Source organism: Colletes gigas, unplaced genomic scaffold (assembly GCF_013123115.1).
Source record: "Colletes gigas isolate AHSC1104 unplaced genomic scaffold, ASM1312311v1 Colletes_gigas_Sc00010, whole genome shotgun sequence".
In the NCBI taxonomy this organism is placed as follows: domain Eukaryota; kingdom Metazoa; phylum Arthropoda; class Insecta; order Hymenoptera; family Colletidae; genus Colletes; species Colletes gigas.
The window spans coordinates 3,447,064-3,464,919 of record NW_025106639.1 but is presented as its reverse complement, the minus strand read 5'-3'; the positions used below and the strand labels follow the sequence as shown (position 1 = coordinate 3,464,919).

Sequence of the window (17,856 nt, the reverse complement as noted above, 5' to 3'; positions counted from 1 at the left end):
TTCATAAGAGTTCGCCTACTGACCTTGAGCTTCTCTAGTATCGTTCCGCGTTTCGGCCCGTGGCGAACACTGAAAGAAACTCGAGCCATCTCGAGCCAGAGGCCCTGATAATACACGCGAGTACCGAGTAAGAACATTTCGATTGATTGATACAACCCCAGATTCGAAGATTACCTAAAAAATCGACGGCCTATGATGTTTTCGGTAAATATCACAACTCAATGAAACTAACTTGCGTTACAATCTTAAAAAACATATGACATTCATTGTTTAAAAAAATAAATGAAACACGTTTCTGATTGTTCGTCCGTTGTTTCCAGTGTGTCTTGAGAAACACTGCACGACGTTCGTTCTCGACGTCAAAATGGACTGCCGCGCAGCAGGTAATAATACCAATATCTTTCTTTTTACATTCGCCTCCCGAACCTAACCTTTTTTTGCTTTGACGTGGATCGAGTTCCTCGCGTACCGTTTTCTTCGCGCGACGATAATAACCTTGTGATAAAAAATAATTCACCTTTTCTCTTGTTTCAATCGTATCCGCTCGATGGATAGTGTTGCTTCCTTTTTTCGTTCGATAAATTATTATTCAATTGGTTGCTACATGTTGAAGGGCAACAAAGGTCACTCATATTTAATTCTGACAACTTCGTGATGATCTTACGAAATTAAAATCTCCGAGTGCACTTCATGCTGTGCACTTTTATTATCTGGACAAAATGTAAAATGTAATGCCAATCATTGGCATGGTTTCTTCGTTCTATCGTGTTCCATTCTTATAGATGACTGTGCGAGATGCTTTGAACTCTGCCCTGGATGAAGAAATGGAAAGGGATGAAAAAGTGTTCTTGCTTGGTGAAGAGGTGGCAATGTATGATGGAGCATATAAAGTTTCTAAGGGCCTCTGGAAAAAATATGGCGACAAACGTGTGGTCGATACTCCTATCACAGAAGCAGGATTTACTGGTATTGCTGTAGGGGCTGCAATGGTATGTATACCTTATGCATATATTCCTCATCCTCGTTTCTATTTCTAACAGAACCAACGTTTTAGGCTGGCTTGCGTCCGGTTTGCGAGTTCATGACATTTAACTTTTCTATGCAAGCAATCGATCAAATTATTAACTCAGCTGCCAAAACGTTTTACATGTCTGCTGGTAAAGTAAATGTACCTGTTGTATTTCGTGGACCAAATGGAGCAGCAGCAGGTGTAGGAGCACAGCATTCTCAGTGCTTTGGTGCATGGTACAGCCACTGTCCTGGTTTAAAAGTAGTGTCGCCTTACAATAGCGAAGACGCGAAAGGCTTGTTAAAATCTGCTATTCGGGATCCGGATCCTGTCGTTGTATTGGAAAATGAAATTTTATACGGCATTCAATATCCCATGTCGGACGAGGCCTTATCGAAGGACTTTGTACTACCGATTGGTAAAGCGAAAATCGAACGCGCCGGCAAACACGTTACGTTAGTAGCACATTCCAAAGCCGTCGAACAAGCTCTCGAAGCAGCGAATGAACTCGCCGGAAAAGGAATAGAGGCGGAGGTAATAAATCTTAGATCTTTGAGACCACTGGACATAGACACTATTACACAGTCGGTAGCAAAGACGAATCACGTTTTAACCGTGGAACAAGGTTGGCCTCAGTGCGGTATCGGAGCAGAAATTAGTGCTAGAATTTCTGAAAGTAAGTCTTCCAGATTCGAACGTTAAACAGTGGATAATAACTATTATTAGCGAATTTCGATTAATGGGTTTCTTTTGATTTCAGGCGAGGCATTCTATCATCTTGACGCTCCGGTAGTTCGTATCACGGGAGTTGATACTCCTATGCCTTATACCAAATCGCTTGAAATCGCAGCTTTGCCGCAAAAGAGCGACATAGTATACGCGGTAAACAAAGTACTCGGTTTGGCAGAGTAACTATTTGTATAGATATCTAGGTAAAATTAAAATTTCCCATTTGTCTTTCCTTCAAAATTTTTCACGATCCCGTGTATCCCTTCTCGATATGGCATCCTATAGATTCCTTACTAGATAGAGAGTAAGTACAAAGTTTAACGGTAATAAAATAATTAGTAGAAAAATCGTTTTAACGATTTAAATAATATTTAAGTCACAAGAGTTTAAACGATGCATTGTTCGTCGTCCCGTTAGTGTGTGCAAACACAGATATTGTATATATATATTATTGTATCGCAAGCAGTACCTGTTGGTCGAATATTCAAATTCTACAAACAACGTAATAATATCTAATTAGTATAACAGTGTTTTAATGTTTTTGTTATTAGAGCGAATCGATATTATTGCTTTGTGTATAAATTTGGAATATCGGTCCTTGAATACGAGTTAAGAAGCATTAACTTATTGCCATACACATACGAATTATTTCTCCTGCTTCAAAATTTCTCTCGAAGACAATCTTGTAACCATATTTGGAAATAAATCGAGAAAATTGTAAAATTGTAAATCAATATATATCTATATATGAAATGGGCGCATAAACATGCTGCATTTGTTTATGAATTATTTATTACCTAATAAATTGTAGTATACGTACAATTCATCATGTTTATTTCATTCCACATAATTTAATTCCCATCGTTGCTAATTGCATTTACTTTTTGCATACCGTCGTCTTCTTTCAGTAATAGTCATGTGTGATACATACGCAACAAACAGCACGTTACGACGGTCATGTAGCGCTCAAAAGCATCCCTCAACTCCCCGTCTCTGGAAACGGGAATATTTTACTTAAACGCAACAAACTTCTGATAGTCGATTATTTTCCAACAGTTTGTTTTATACCTAAGGACATCCATGTCTAACGCGCATTGAGTATAAACTGACAAAAAGTGTCTGAGATCAGTGTGTGTCCAATTAACTTGACGCCACGGCTCTATGCATCTTTCTACTAGTTCCAGAAAGAAAAACCTCAAGTCTCGGGAACGATGAAGATTACAACCTATTCCTAGTATTGCTCTGGAATACGAACGAAAGTTTGCATCCACTTCTTGGTACGAACGTTCCAGAAGCACAGGTTTAAGCTTGATGCATACTAAACTATAAAAACGGATCTATAAGTTAAACGAAACAAAGCTATTTCGATCTTGCGTATATTTTTCACAAACAAAACATACTGTTTGTGGTGTTTATCATTTTCCAAAAGTATCCTAGACTCTGCTAGTTCTAGTAAGAATTCTCTATCCAAATCTGTATCAAAATATTCAGACCCGACGCAACGATACGTCCACGAAGACATCATACTATTGGCGCAATGGTATAAATCGGGAAATGTTAAAAATTGGAGCTTTCTTTTGTTCATCTCGAATCGAAGACACGCTATGAATACCACGGCCGCATATCGCCTAAGCGATTGTAGATATTAACATAAGTTGTATAGACGTAAAGAAACATATATTAATGATGTTCTTTTCGTTACTTGGCAAGATCTTCGGAAAGTAAAAAGTGTTGTTCGATATTGGCAGCTAAGGAACCTGGTAAATCTTCGACAACTTTGAACACCCTCTTCACGTTGTCATATTGTCTGCGACAACTCTTTAACGTGATGCCTGTCTTTTCTGACACTTCGTCCATGTCTTTTCTACTTTTTGATGTCAACTTTTTACCTAATAGCTCTCTGATGACCACATCGTCGAATTCGTAATACCTATTTGTCGTGAATGACAATAAACGTGTATTACAAGAACAATTTAGCTATTGACGCGAACGGTATACTTACATACATGGTAAAAAGTGTCTGCTTACATTTCGATAAGCATCTGACTAGTTTGAGGTTCGATTTGAAATGCTAACTGTTCACTCGCCAATTTCGTGGGAGTATGAAGAAGCTTTTCCAGAAGAGCGTAAGTTCGATAATGATCGAGGATATCGGAAGCGATTAATTCGATCGGTGCATTTGTTTGATGACATATTCCTCGTTGATGCAAGATACTAACTGCATCGCTCGCTAGATTAGAAAGAGTACCAAATATGTCAAAGTTGCATAAATGAACGAATAACCAAGGAAATTTCAACAGACTTATAAACTTACATGTATGACCATCGACCCAAAGTTGATAGATCTCGGGATCAACAAGAGTGTAATTGCTAATAAACACGTCGACCTCTGACAACATTGTGAAGATGCGCTATTAGCAATAGATTCAAATCAGATCGTGTTTGATAGAAGAGAATGGAAATTACGCTTTACCCAGAAACGGGCTTTACCATACATCGATTCAAGACATCGTATTTCTATCTACGTGTATATAAATCGGGTCTATATGACTTTAATCCTGTCACAAAGGAAAACGAGCTTGCAATATACTCGTGCTTACGAAATCACGCACACTAGCTACAAACAGTATAGGTGTAATTCAATTAAACGAATTGAATCATGTATTCACGTTCCTTTATATTCCCTTCGTTGCGCTATACAGTTTCGATTTTCGCGATTATTTTCAGAAATGATACTATATACTTTGTTTTCGATTACGTTACACCATAGATGAAATATTGAATAGACCTAGCATAGAATATGTTACCAAACGTGTAGATTACCAGCAGTTTGCATTGGTCACTGATAGAGGTCATCTAATTTCTACTATTTCTCGCAAACGCTTACCCAAGCCTAATTTCTATACGAAACAAGCACAAATCAAATATAGAATAGACTAACAATTCTTAACCTTTTTTTCCACGAATCTCTTCTAACAATCAACCACTGAAATTGTACGTTGCAGACAATGCTTTTTCGTGTCGCTTTTAACGTTATTAATTTGGATCAGAATTCGATTTTAGCACTCCTAGCGTTTGTAATTAAGGCTAAATGTTCGGAGAATTTAATTGATTTGAAAGCAATTAAAATTTGATTTCTGGAATAGCTTTAAACGAACAATTTTGTAGGTTATGCACAGATTTCGAGAACTACGTATTAGTTGCAACAATTAATAATTTACATTACATATTAATTAAAAGAATATTTACATGTGATAATCATTTTTCATATAACACTCACTTTAATTAATCGAACAGACAGTTAAACTAAATACTAATTACCGATTCGTTAACGTAGCTCTTCCCCGCCATCTTGTTGCATCCTTTAAAAAGGTATAAAGAGAACCACTGTTGTCGAAAATGTTTATTCCGTCTAGAGCACCCGAGATGGAAGATCATCGCGAAGTCAGACCTACCTCTTGATCATTCCAGAGTCATCACTGGACTTCTAAATCCTAACCGACTAATTATCAGCATTAAAATATTGATTTCTTAATTAATCTAGGAAACATAAAACTTGTATATATAAATAAGACGAATGGGACTATACTCGCAATTTTTCAGATTTAAGAAATCTTTCCTTACTATTAAAAGATAGCTGTACATTGGGTATTATACAGTCTCCTCGTTTTAGAGTATAAATATAGGGCACGGCCGTCTTGGCATGAAAGGTCCAACGTTATACAGTGCTGGACATACATAGGTATTGGCACAGTTCGCGATTCTGTATACGAACATTTACTAAAAAAACTGTTTACACCGCTTATTTTATGCATACATCTTTATTTAGAATATCTTACTTGTCTATACACAAGGACAGATATGTTTGAAACTAGTTTAAAAATACATTGTTCATTTATTGAAACAAGTAAAAGATGTCTTAATAATCATTTCAGTTGTCTTGTAGCAGTTTAACAACCGATTTAATGTGATTTTTAAAATAATTTAAAAAGTGTCGAGAAAAGGAAAGAAACCATATTGAAAAAAAAGAATTATTATTAAATTTGTAATAAAAGTTGGTGAGATAGCATAAAGCAGCAGTTTTACAATTAAAACTATTTTCAAAAGTTTCATAAACATGTCGAATGCTTGTAATTGCTTGCAGCTGCCGGTTGCATAAATTATCAGACAGAGAGAAAAAATAATCAATATTATGGTCCATTCAATGCCAGATTAAAAGAGGCCGTGAAACGAAAAGAAATATGCTAGAAAATCTAACACGACATTATTTAAAACGTGCTAATACTTTTGTTCACGCATAAGATATTGTAAACACATTTTCATTAGTTATATATTTCCTATGTTATTAATCTTGTTCTGTTTCATTACATAAATGAGGTATTTTAAGTAATGATATATACGAACGGTATAAACAATTTTTTCAGTAACTGTAAATGTTTGTATAAGTAATCGTATAATATGCTAATACTTGAGCCCAGCACTGTACATGGTTAAAAAGTATTCAAGGTGATCGGGTCTCTGCTATCGAAAAAAAGAGACGTCATTCGTGATAGGAAACATTTGCCAGCAAGACGAACGGAGGGGATGATGTAAGAGCGAAAAAGAAAAGCTCACGTCTGCCTTCTTTCTCGACACTCCTTCAAAGCGCTGTGCCAGTTTTGGATACCTTCGGGAAGCCGAGAAAGAGGGCGAGTATGACCCTTTCTTTCTCGACTCTTTTGAAATTGTCTCAAGTTCCGCCACTTCAAACAGTTCGGGGAGACGAGAAAGACGACGAATGTCTCCTCTTTCTCTAATTCTCGAAGCTGCCCGAACTTACGTATACACACTCGTGCATGAGCGAGTTATTTCGTAAAAGCTGGGGCTACGATCTGACAAACTCAGGCTCGGTGCAGACAAAAGAATTTTTAACGCACGGTAATACATGCTTTCTTATTTCTTTCTGTGAAGAAAATAAAAAAAGACATACAATTGTGCGTCAAAAAGTCGCTTGTCGGCAGAAATACAACAATCTATTGTTTCATTCATTTAAATCGATTCTTGCATTCCCAGCTTTTAAATAAATAATGTTTATATTTTTTACCAAAATGATTTATTCTTCCTTTGGTAATACACGTATAATATAATCTTAGTTTTATTTCTATTTACAATTTTGATAAAACAATGTAAATAGCACGTATCATTAGGAAAAGAACCTATAATACGAGAAAACGCGATTAACCTAACACACGTTTTAATAAATGTATATAAAAAATTAAAGGAAAATCTCGGCAATTTCGATGCAAAATTTAAAAAAAGAAGCACTTGAATTACTCTAATTAACACTTACTCGTAATCAAAGGTTATATACAACCAAAGAAGATATTAATTTATTATGTTTTCCATACCTGATTAACGAAGAGTAGATATTGTTATCCTGCTCAGATGATTCATTCAAAATACTCATCACAAGTCTTCAGTTTCTAATGTGTTCCACCCATCTTCTAGATTCTCCCATGCCACTACATAAACATTTTAGACAATGTTGTCCTGTCCATTGGTATGTTGAGAAATTCTCTCAGCCTCTTGCTTTCCTAACTATATTTCTTAACTTGGCACTTTCTAGACACCATACTTTTTGTAAAATAAACAAATAATGTATAAATGATGAAAATAATTCATAACCTTAATTTCGTACAAATCATTCTACCGATGTGATGAACATATTACATTGTTTGTAACTTGTATCACAGAAAAATAACATAACGCTACAGTACAATACAATATAACTTTCGTAGAATGATTAAAATTATTAAATACTACTGCCTTGAAAAATTACTCACCTTGTACGCAAATTTTCTATCTGCAAAATGGCGACTGACACTGATGCAAGAATATAATGTATGTCTACTAGCGCCACCTATACTATTTCAGACTCCAAACATGGCGCCAAATGTTTCTGTTTCGTCCTTCTTAGGTAACAGTTCTTAAAAAAGATGACACTTTAAAATTTAACGTATGAAAATTTCAATTAGTTTTCGTACGATCTACTTTAGAATGTTATTTTTTAACAGATATAAAAATTACATGTTAGGAATGGATTTAATTTAAGAAATACAATGCACACAAAATTCTCATTCTTTTGAGTAAAAGTCTGCAAATATTTTCTATTTAATCACATATGAAATTAATCGATGTTTGTGATTTGAATGAGCCGATAGATATGAACATCATAACAAAACCTGCAAAGAAAAACTTTGTATTAATTATGAGAGGAAGTTGCGGTGACCTTGATCTTGACATGTGTTATCAAGGTCACCCTTTTGAGTAATCTATAACAGATTATAGCCGTTGTTCGTTAAAACAGTTATATACTGATTGAACAAAAGGTTGACTACACAAACCTGCAACAAATCACTAACTAATAAACTAATAGAACTGATTGGTTGGATACGGATTATTATATACGTATATTGGAGAATGTTTATATTATATGGGTTTGAATACAAAAATTTTGTACATTTTTGTTCAAAAGGATAAGAATTTTGTGTACATGCGTGTACACGATTTTATATATAGATCGTTTAAAGGTTCAAATATCGATCATAGGTTATTAAAACGCCTAAAATCGATTCAGATAAACACACTGTTCTGTGGCCTATCTGCTCACAGACTGTGCTACACAGACTCTGCTCGAGTTTTGTCACCATCCTGCTGCCATCTGTGTCAGCAGATTCTGTTATATTTCTGCTGACAATCTGCCAATATTACTGAACAAAGCAGATCCTGCATCCAATTTATAGCCTTCCTGTTGTCAAAAACTTGCAGCAAGTATTGGACTGCACTGGGCAGAATCTGATCGAGCAGATTTGGCTAACAATTAATCGTTACATTAGACTTTTATTACGCTGTTTTACATGCAATGCGACTGGCAATTAAAGTTCAAAGTAACGTCTCATTCGTTTCAAGATCTGCTATTACATTATTATGCAATTAATCCCATTATACATATTGTCTTATATTTAATATAATTATGAAATTGATCGGTTCGATATAGAATATCGTAAGTTAAGCTTTCGATGAATTTTACATTGATACAGAATAAAATAAAATACACGATTTTTATAAAATGTACACGTTAGTATAAATTAGTTTTTGAACGTTTCGAATTCGAATTGCGTTTCACTATAAACCGCAAGTCCAAATTAAACATGAAACGTGAGTCATACCATGTTGGTCTCTCCATTCTCATGCACACGTACACGTATGTGTTTTATCAACATTCTATGAAAAAGTAATTCATCACAATGCATATTTGTAATAATTGGCATGTTTGCAAACGTAATGCTATCTAAAATCCCCGAAATACCGAAGTACTTGTAAGTTGATAGGTGATTGGCACGCATGCGAACTAGAATTTAGATATGTCGGCGTGACGTCATTTGCAAAGTGTCCGTAAAGCAAGAGTGGGAGAAATTCGATGGACACGTGTGCGCAAGTATAGGTGTTTTTTGGTGGCCGTGGCAGTGTAGTGCTACCGACTACTTGGAGTGTGTGTCGTAGTGTGCCAGTCGGTTGAGAAGTCGGCGCCGTTGTATGCGTACGACTGCGGGTTGAGAGATAACGCGAGTGAATTTGCTGAAGCAAGGGTGGTGCTGTGTGCAGGTCGGACTGAAATTACTGCAGCCCATGTGCTCTACTTGTTAAAATGCTTATCAAAGAATTGTAAGTGCCGTGAGTTTTCTTACTGTTAGTTTCATAGAGTGCGATAGACGATTTCTGGCCGAACATTTAAACCGATTCTCGGGATATGGTTACTAATCTTTAACGGTAGGAGGGATTGGAGGGGTGAAGAGGGATATACCTTCATCCCTTGCGATTCGACAAACGAACTTTCGAACAACGCGACGGCCAAATTTTCATTTTGACCGATATGTAACTTTCCTTGAAAAGTACGGCCGTTTTATGTTATGTCTGACGTTCGGTTCTGGATACCTGATGTATGATACATACGTTAATTTCATACTTGAATGTTCTCAAGGCCATTCCTTATAGATATGTAAGCATATTTTATTTATCAATTAATAAATTATAAATACAATTAATTTTTCTGTTATAGCCGTGTCACTTTGCCCCTTACGGTGGAAGAGGTATGTATCTGGTTGAACAGTGATATCTTATTATAACGACCCACTTTGAGACATCTTGTTTCATTAGAAAAAGAAAACCTGGCTCAAATTACATTTTACACAGACATCATGCAATCGGCAAAAATTGCAACTCATTTAATTAACGTTTATTTCATAGCAAGTGCTCATTTTCAATGTTAACGTTATGCTTGAAAATTTTTCATTTTTAAGCATATGAGAAAATATTGTTGATTCATGGTAATTTTATTGTGATGTAATATGCGTATCTTCTTCGTCTAATTAGGTTTAATGTGATCTATAATTATTACCTTAAACAGTTTCCTATGTTGGTTCTTTAAATTTATTCATGTGTCTGATGTTTGGCAAATAAAGATAATTAATTAGATCTTAGTACTAATTGTGTCTTATTAATTCGATAAATTGTATGCAAGGAAATTTATCTTGTAACATCAGATATATATTTCCTGCAGGAAATACGTCTATAAATGTATTATAAAGTTTAATTTCCTTTGTGACAGTATCAAGTGGCTCAGCTATATTCCGTAGCAGAAGCAAGCAAAAATAATACAGGAGGTGGAGAGGGTATAGAAGTGCTAAAAAATGAGCCATTTACGGATTATCCCTTACTTGGTGGGAAATATTCTTCGGGTCAATATACGTACAAGATTTATCATTTAGCTAGTAAAGTGCCCGCTTTCATTCGCATTTTGCTGCCAAAGAATTCACTGGAAATTCATGAAGAAGCTTGGAATGCTTATCCATACTGTAAAACTGTTATAACTGTAAGTAAAATTTAACAATAGTATTATAAGTAGAGAATAGCATATTAACATAAATTTATGTGTTATTTTTTTTACTTACAGAATCCTGGATACATGAAAGAAAATTTTGTAATTATGATAGAATCGTTTCACATTGATGATGTTGGAAATCAACACAATGTATGTATAAAATTTTTTAAAAACCACATGCAACTTTATTTTGTGCATTACATTTTAATTTTTATTTGGCAGGTTCACGAATTACCTCCTGATAAGTTAAAGATAAGAGAAGTAGTGCATATAGATATTGCAAATGATCAGATCGCGAATGCCGATTACAAAGAGGACGAAGATCCGACCAAGTTTAAATCTGTGAAAACAGGTCGGGGACCTCTTGTTGGTAAAGAGTGGAAGAATAATGTTCAGCCTGTGATGACATGCTACAAGCTAGTCACTTGTGAATTTAAATGGTTCGGTCTGCAAAATCGCGTTGAAAGTTTTATTCAAAAATCAGAAAGGCGTCTGTTTACTAATTTCCATAGGCAAGTATTTTGTTGGATAGATCGTTGGCATGGTCTAACTATGGAAGATATTAGAGCAATTGAGGCGACTACAAAAGAAGAATTAGATAGGGTAAATAATTTTTTACAATTTAAAAGTGACGGATTATTGTCTCCGCGTTGTGGCTGTTAAAAAACGTTATCCGAATGTTTTCTTTTTCAGCAAAGACATCAAGGAGAAGTAAGGGGTATGCGAGCCGACGATTGAAGCTTTGACAGCTTCTCTTATGGGTGGTTAAATCAATTTCCTTATATGTCTCAGATACATGCGCATACCTATGGAAATACACTCACATACGTTTTGTCATAGGCGATCCTGCAGGATCGGGACAATTTCCAGGACTTACGTGTCTAGATTCAGTGTCTATTAAAACTACTTATGATTTTAATTTATTTACATTTACAAGCGTTTTAGACAAATGTACCTACAGTCAAAGATTATAATATAGCCAATAACAAGAAAGAGAACTGGTACAAATCGGTTCGATCTATATGATGTATAAAATATTCAAGAAAAAGAGTACAGTCCGATAAAAATCAATGTAGGTAGAAAAAGCATTAATTATTATTTAACACAATAGTAGTTCGGTACTAAAGTTAATAAACAAGCAATCCAAGCTGTTTGCTACAGAACACAAACAAGAATACTTGATACACAAATTGCGAGTTCGATCATATCAATAGCAAATTCCATGATTTATGTCTTAGACTTATCGTGTTAAGGTTGGAAAACAAGAACATTGTCGCACTTGATGTAATTTCTGCTCTTCTAACGAATTTGCGCGGCATAATCTGAAATTCTTTAAGCCTTATACCATGTACAATAATGAGAAAAATTAAAGAAAAGTATTTTAGCAACTCTGCAAGCAGAGACTAATTTTATGGCGATTTACTAACGTTCGATGTTATCGTCAAATTAGATAAAACTACAAATGGTCAGTAGACTATAGCGGTTATGCTTTTCTTACGTTTCCTGCATTTGATTGAAAGTTGAAAAGAACACTTATGCATCCAAATTAGGACCAAATTGATAAATATTTAATTAATCTACGATTCTAATTATTACATTAACATCAGTTCGTGAAAAGTATGGAAGTAACAATATAAAATAATTAAATTGATATACATATGTATGTAGAAAAGAAAGAGAAGAGTTGGAACTGTTTCTCTGTAACGGCGGGTAAAACGTCGGAAAGATGCGTTATTGTATATAAAAAAAAAAAAAAAAGGCATACAATGAAATTCAAATTGAAATGTTATATATACTTATATATTTTTTGCATTCCAATAGATCTCTGTACAACAAACCGAATTTAAGTGCGTAGTAATGTTCATATCCGACATGTTCGCTTATGCAAAAAACAAAAAAACAAAAAGAATTATTCATTTAAAACATAGTTGAAAACGAAATACTTGTCGTTTGCACAAATTGTATGTGTACTGTTACCTGTTATACTGGGATCTATAATGTAGTATTTAAGATAACATTAGAGAGGCAACCTAGGCGAACTAATTATTGACTTCTGAAAATCTCAATGAAGGGAGTGTCAGAGTTTATGCTGCTCAGTTGTGATTGTTAGCATTTAAGTTGAATGCGCGATCTCATCGGATTTCGATATTCATGGGGGTTTTAAAATAAAATCTCATTGTGAGTATGTCTACCACCTCTGTGCGTTAGTATTAATTTACTAGCTAGTCTACCAGCTTTCTCTTCACGACAAGCGGGGTAGGAATCTTGACTAAAAAAAACCCCTGTAACGTTGCCGAAGGGCTAATAGCGATGAAATACTAATATGCATATGAATATGTAGGTATGCATAGTATCTTTATCTCTTGCATACATACACATATACATACATATTTTATGTCACAGAGTCATATGGGAAACAGAGGAACTAATAAAATTAGAAGTCCTATTATATGCGCAATTTATTGACTCATTCAATAAAAAAAAAGAAAATATAAAATGTATAAAAATATTTTGCTCGTATATAAAAGGTTAGATAACAAAATACGTATTACATTCAAAAGTTTCAATTGAGACTGTATTCCTTGGTAATTCTATCAGCTATAACTAATCTTTGTATTTCTGATGTACCTTCATAAATCTCGGTAATACGCGCGTCTCTATAATGACGTTCTGCTGGCATATCCGAAACATACCCCATACCGCCTAAAATTTGTATGCACTGATGAGTACAGAAAGTAGACGCCTCTGATGCCGACAGCTTCGCCATAGCAGCTTCCTAGAATGAAAACAAAGATAACGTTTACCGATAATATGTTTCACGGCATGTACAACTGTAATTTTCACCATACCTTTGTATACGGTTTACCGCTGTCTTTTAATACAGCCGCCCGCCACGTCAATAATCTCGAACTTTCTATTTTTAATGCCATATCAGCTATCTTTTGTTGAATTGTTTGTAGCTTAATGATAGGTTTACCAAACGCTTGTCGTTTAGCTGCATAATCGACTGCACACTCAAAAGAAGCCTGAGCTATGCCTAAAGCTTGAGCAGCAATGCCTATTCTACCAGCATCTACAAGCAATACATACATTACATTTCTGGATGTAGTACTCGTCTAGACGTGTATTTATTTCATACCCAGAGTCATCATTGCGATTTTAAAACCCATTCCTACATCTCCTATCAAATTCTCAGCCGGCACTTTGCAATCTTCGAATATTAACGAACAGGTACTGCTGCCTTTAATACCTAACTTATCTTCTTTTTTACCAATAGAGAGGCCATCTGTAGGCTTGTCAACTATAAATGCACTTATTCCTCTATGCTTTTTATCTTTATCTGTTGTAGCAAATAAAACAATTGCTTCTGATTCGTATGCATTTGTTATCCATGACTTTGTGCCATTGAGTATATAGTTATCACCGTCCAACTTAGCAGTGGTAGAAGCAGCACCTGCATCACTACCATTACCAGGTTCACTAAGAGCAAAGCATCCAAGTTTTGCAGCAGTTGCAAAAGGAGTAACGTATTTCTCTTTCTGATTCTTATTGCCAAATTTTTCTATAGGTCCTAAGTAAAGGGAATTATGCACGCTCATTATAACACCAGTACTGGCACAACCTTTGGATATTTCTTCTATCGCAATAGCGTATGCCAGATAATCTAGTCCAGTTCCACCTACATTTTCAGGAATTGCAACGCTCATTAAACCCATTTCACCCATTTTCTTTATTTGTTCTTCCGGATAACAATGCTTCTTATCAATTTGTCCTGCTATTGGTTTCAACTCCCCTTCAGCAAAATCCCTACAATAATAATTACTATATACTATCTATTACAGTACATATAGAATATAATTTTATTGCAGTTAATGTTGTAGGTATTAATAAAAACTTACTGCAATAAAATCAATTAGGCAAATAAATTACAAATAGATCAAGAATAATATTTTATTATTCTTATTATATAAAAATAAGTACTTGCATGTTTTCTGAAGCATCTGGTGTGTCTCTGGTAGCAAGGAAAGGGCAGCAAATTTTCGAATAGCAGTATACAATACCCCGAGTGCATTGTGATTAACTTGGAAAAAAACAAAATTATATAATATTTTTGAACAAGAAACAAGTGTATACCTACGCTCATTGTCGAAACTCACCGAGTAAATTTATTTTATACATTTTGGTCGCTCGTGTTTGTGATAGTTAAGAAAACAGTCTAAGGTTTCTAATACTGTAACGTATTAGATGTAAATATTTGGCTTTGCGATACGAGTATTCCGTTGTCCTAATTTACGAATGCTTCTGTGATGCTGTTTACACGAACGTACAGTTCAACAGTCTCGCTATCACACAGTCTTATAAGCTATGTAAGCGTTGTTGCCAAATTGTAGACCTATGGACCCGAGTCACAAGGAATTTGTCTCTTGCTTTATACATATATATATACTTATGCACAAGGTGTGTGCATCAGTGTGGCCAGGTTTGGCATAACGAGTGCATCGATGGCGACACTACTAACGACGAACTTACTTAGCATCTGACGGAATCATGGGGAAGCTCGACAATCCGCGCAATTTCGGGAAATCGAAAATTCCTTTGAACATGAACACGAGCAGAATCTATTTTTCACGTATTGAGAATAAATTCAATCAGATGTTTATACCCAATCGTATTAATAATATGTATACATATGCTTGTTCGTAGGAATAATAACAAAAATTGTTTTCTTTTTCAATAGTTAAAACATGATCAGGGGGTGTTAAAATGCCTGGGCAGTCGAAATTTGAAATTGCATGCCATTGACACGAGAACGGACTTTAGCTGTTCAAGATCAAGAAGGAAAGGCTTGTATTCGCCTTCTTTATCGATTTCCCGAAGTTGTGTGAAGCACTGACCTAGCGTAACATGTGGCTCGTGCGGCAGGATATGTCTGCTCTCAATCATGTTCCATGTAATCAAGAAGAGCTTGCTTTTTCTTAGCTACTTGAAATTTATACCGATTATCAATTTTGAAAATGTCGGCCTATGAAAAACTTACGCGGGAACCTTTCAAATTTCGTTGTAGTTACCCGCGGCATTTTCAGCAGCGGCAATAACAATCAATATATTCGCGTCGGTAAGCCGAAAATGTGCGCATGCATGCATGTGTGTACTCGTACGGACACTGTTTCTGTTCAATAATACCAGTTTGTTTCTTTCACCCCAAACAGTGAACGATTTTGGAAACTGAGTCTGTGCAGCACGAAGAAATTTGTTTCAAATTAAAGACAAGAAAATGTCGAACAGCAAATGTATTAAACAACCACGCAAGAGCTATGCGAAGGAACAGCAGCAAGAAATGACACACTCGGAAAAATTACGATTGATAGATGATGAATTAAATTCTTTTTACAAGTAAATTACTCTTTTTTCACTTACAACACAATTATCTATTTTTTCGAGTTCTGTAATTTATTTTTAATTAATGTCATCCTTCAACATTCTTTTTTTTCAATTTTATTTTGAAAAAGTGACGTTTTCTTATTAGAATTTTTTATAGATATTTCATTAGCAAGTATTATTCCTAAAATGATTTTGTGTTCTCTAATCAGTTAGTGTACAAATATAATAGAAATTTACTTCATTATATTCTATATTACTATGAAAATTAGGGAATTAGTCTCATTTTTAATAATACTTATACTTTGATTGTTCATAGGTATTGTCAACAGGCAGGATTTACAGAGGAAGAAATGGATATTATTTGTCAACCATTGGTGGCTGCAATGCGCCGTTCATGGTTGCAACTTGTCTTCCGTGGTATGCTTGTTCTTATAATTATCGGGACTTTGGCCTGTCTAGCAGCTCAGTTAGACTTTGTTGGAACTCATTTCTCTGCGATCAGTCGTCTGTTACTCATCAAGGTTCTGCCAATTTGGAATTGGCAACCTTTGTATTATGAAAATTGTATGATCAACAATCCTTTCTACAATGATTACACGATTACAGAAGAAGACTGTGTGGTATGATTGTCAATATTCGTTAGAATAAGTTTATTTTATAAACTTTCATGCATTGCAAGGTTTAATTCTTTCAATAGAAATAGTTTTCATATAGGAGACAAAAATATAAAAAGTAAGACCACCAATGAAGTTGATTTGAAACTGAATTTTTAGACTTGCGAAGCATTGGAAACCATCGATCGTTTATCAGATGTAAGATATCGGAATCTTGTCGATAATTATTTGAGTCGCGACGCGCCTGCAATTATCACAGACGCGATGGATTCTTGGGCAGTTATGAACACAGATTATTTCTGGTTTGATAACATTACTCATGTAGGTAGAAAGAAGCTTTTATTACGCAAAATTCTATTTCATATTACGCGTTATTTTTCTTGAAAAATTGTCGTGTTCCATTTATGTTGTACGAACAGCTGTATTTGGAAAACGAACGATTGATGGAAACGGTACCCTGCGCTCTAACTTCTAATTTGAGAACCGGATCATCCGATTTAGCAGCATTTTTACGTCGAGTACATTCCCCGGAAGTGGCTAAATGGTTCGTCCACTGGCAGAACTGCGACATCAACGCGGTAAAAGTGTTAAGAAAATATTACCAACGACCGTACTTCCTTTCGAGCACAGTCTCGCCAGCGCATTTCAATTGGGTACTCATGTCTTCGGATTACAATAGTCCGAGTTATAAAAAAGTCGAACTAGATTCTGGGTTGATCGCACTCGCCCAATTGCGAGGAGCTACGCAGCTTCGTTTAACACCCATAAATCCTTGCAATAGCTCTTGTCCCGAACTAATAGCGGATCTGCACCAAGGCGAAATGTGTAAGTGATTTTCATCAACAAATGAAACTTATCGTATAGCCGACTATACGTTTCTGTTTTTACAAAAAAATTTACAAAATCAAGAACACTGGAGCATTGCATTTCGATCAAACTGACAATTGGCGACATTGATTTCAGTGGTATTTACCAATTTGATGTGGACTTTGGAGTACGCGCCAATGAGAGGATTAGACAATATTGCTATCTTAACCGAGACTGTCTGGGAAGAAGATACGTAGATCAAAACTTTTTTTTAATTTTTATCTCTTTAGTCCTTGATATTCGAGATCTGTATATCGCTCGATTATACATATAAATATATATGTATGTACGCTTATTATATCACAGCGCCATAGTACACTTCAAATAAAGTACTT

The 17,856-nt window shown here is 35.2% G+C and overlaps 5 protein-coding genes across 9 annotated transcripts; 3 read left to right on the top strand and 2 right to left on the bottom strand.

Moving 5' to 3' along the window:
• LOC122397868 (pyruvate dehydrogenase E1 component subunit beta, mitochondrial) lies at nucleotides 1-2,430 on the top strand. The gene is made up of 5 exons (XM_043397323.1): nucleotides 1-204; nucleotides 321-383; nucleotides 783-989; nucleotides 1,055-1,685; nucleotides 1,770-2,430. Exons 1-5 carry the CDS (start codon nucleotides 193-195, stop codon nucleotides 1,919-1,921), a joined length of 1,065 nt encoding a protein of 354 aa, XP_043253258.1. The 5' UTR covers nucleotides 1-192; the 3' UTR covers nucleotides 1,922-2,430.
• Nucleotides 2,431-2,568: 138 nt separating this feature from the next.
• LOC122397867 (acidic fibroblast growth factor intracellular-binding protein) lies at nucleotides 2,569-4,502 on the bottom strand. Of its 2 annotated transcripts, none has more exons than XM_043397322.1 (6): nucleotides 4,053-4,502; nucleotides 3,767-3,968; nucleotides 3,441-3,668; nucleotides 3,135-3,366; nucleotides 2,807-3,075; nucleotides 2,569-2,731 (listed from the first exon to the last, which is right to left on the bottom strand). In XM_043397322.1, the coding sequence occupies exons 1-6, from the start codon at nucleotides 4,135-4,137 to the stop codon at nucleotides 2,653-2,655; spliced, it is 1,095 nt and encodes a 364-aa protein (XP_043253257.1). In that variant the 5' UTR covers nucleotides 4,138-4,502; the 3' UTR covers nucleotides 2,569-2,652. The 2 variants fall into 2 exon arrangements, with proteins under 2 accessions (XP_043253257.1, XP_043253255.1); XM_043397320.1 differs by having other exon boundaries at nucleotides 2,807-3,061; nucleotides 3,139-3,366.
• A 4,740-nt stretch (nucleotides 4,503-9,242) lies between these two features.
• Nucleotides 9,243-13,107, top strand: LOC122397805 (phosphatidylinositol transfer protein alpha isoform). The gene is made up of 6 exons (XM_043397214.1): nucleotides 9,243-9,442; nucleotides 9,837-9,867; nucleotides 10,386-10,649; nucleotides 10,731-10,808; nucleotides 10,881-11,261; nucleotides 11,352-13,107. Exons 1-6 carry the CDS (start codon nucleotides 9,426-9,428, stop codon nucleotides 11,394-11,396), a joined length of 816 nt encoding a protein of 271 aa, XP_043253149.1. The 5' UTR covers nucleotides 9,243-9,425; the 3' UTR covers nucleotides 11,397-13,107.
• Nucleotides 13,108-13,146: 39 nt separating this feature from the next.
• On the bottom strand, nucleotides 13,147-15,295 carry LOC122397804 (short-chain specific acyl-CoA dehydrogenase, mitochondrial). 2 transcript variants are annotated; one of them, XM_043397212.1, is made up of 5 exons: nucleotides 14,816-15,295; nucleotides 14,640-14,739; nucleotides 13,798-14,465; nucleotides 13,508-13,731; nucleotides 13,147-13,434 (listed from the first exon to the last, which is right to left on the bottom strand). In XM_043397212.1, the coding sequence occupies exons 1-5, from the start codon at nucleotides 14,835-14,837 to the stop codon at nucleotides 13,222-13,224; spliced, it is 1,227 nt and encodes a 408-aa protein (XP_043253147.1). In that variant the 5' UTR covers nucleotides 14,838-15,295; the 3' UTR covers nucleotides 13,147-13,221. The 2 variants fall into 2 exon arrangements, with proteins under 2 accessions (XP_043253147.1, XP_043253148.1); XM_043397213.1 differs by having other exon boundaries at nucleotides 14,644-14,739; nucleotides 14,816-14,848.
• Nucleotides 15,296-15,439: 144 nt separating this feature from the next.
• LOC122397803 lies at nucleotides 15,440-17,856 on the top strand. Of its 3 annotated transcripts, XM_043397210.1 has the most exons (7): nucleotides 15,440-15,609; nucleotides 15,724-15,774; nucleotides 15,869-16,052; nucleotides 16,357-16,660; nucleotides 16,814-16,975; nucleotides 17,074-17,479; nucleotides 17,618-17,856. In XM_043397210.1, exons 3-7 carry the CDS (start codon nucleotides 15,934-15,936, stop codon nucleotides 17,716-17,718), a joined length of 1,092 nt encoding a protein of 363 aa, XP_043253145.1. In that variant the 5' UTR covers nucleotides 15,440-15,609; nucleotides 15,724-15,774; nucleotides 15,869-15,933; the 3' UTR covers nucleotides 17,719-17,856. The 3 variants fall into 3 exon arrangements, with proteins under 3 accessions (XP_043253145.1, XP_043253144.1, XP_043253146.1); XM_043397209.1 differs by having other exon boundaries at nucleotides 15,590-15,774; XM_043397211.1 differs by having other exon boundaries at nucleotides 15,590-15,787.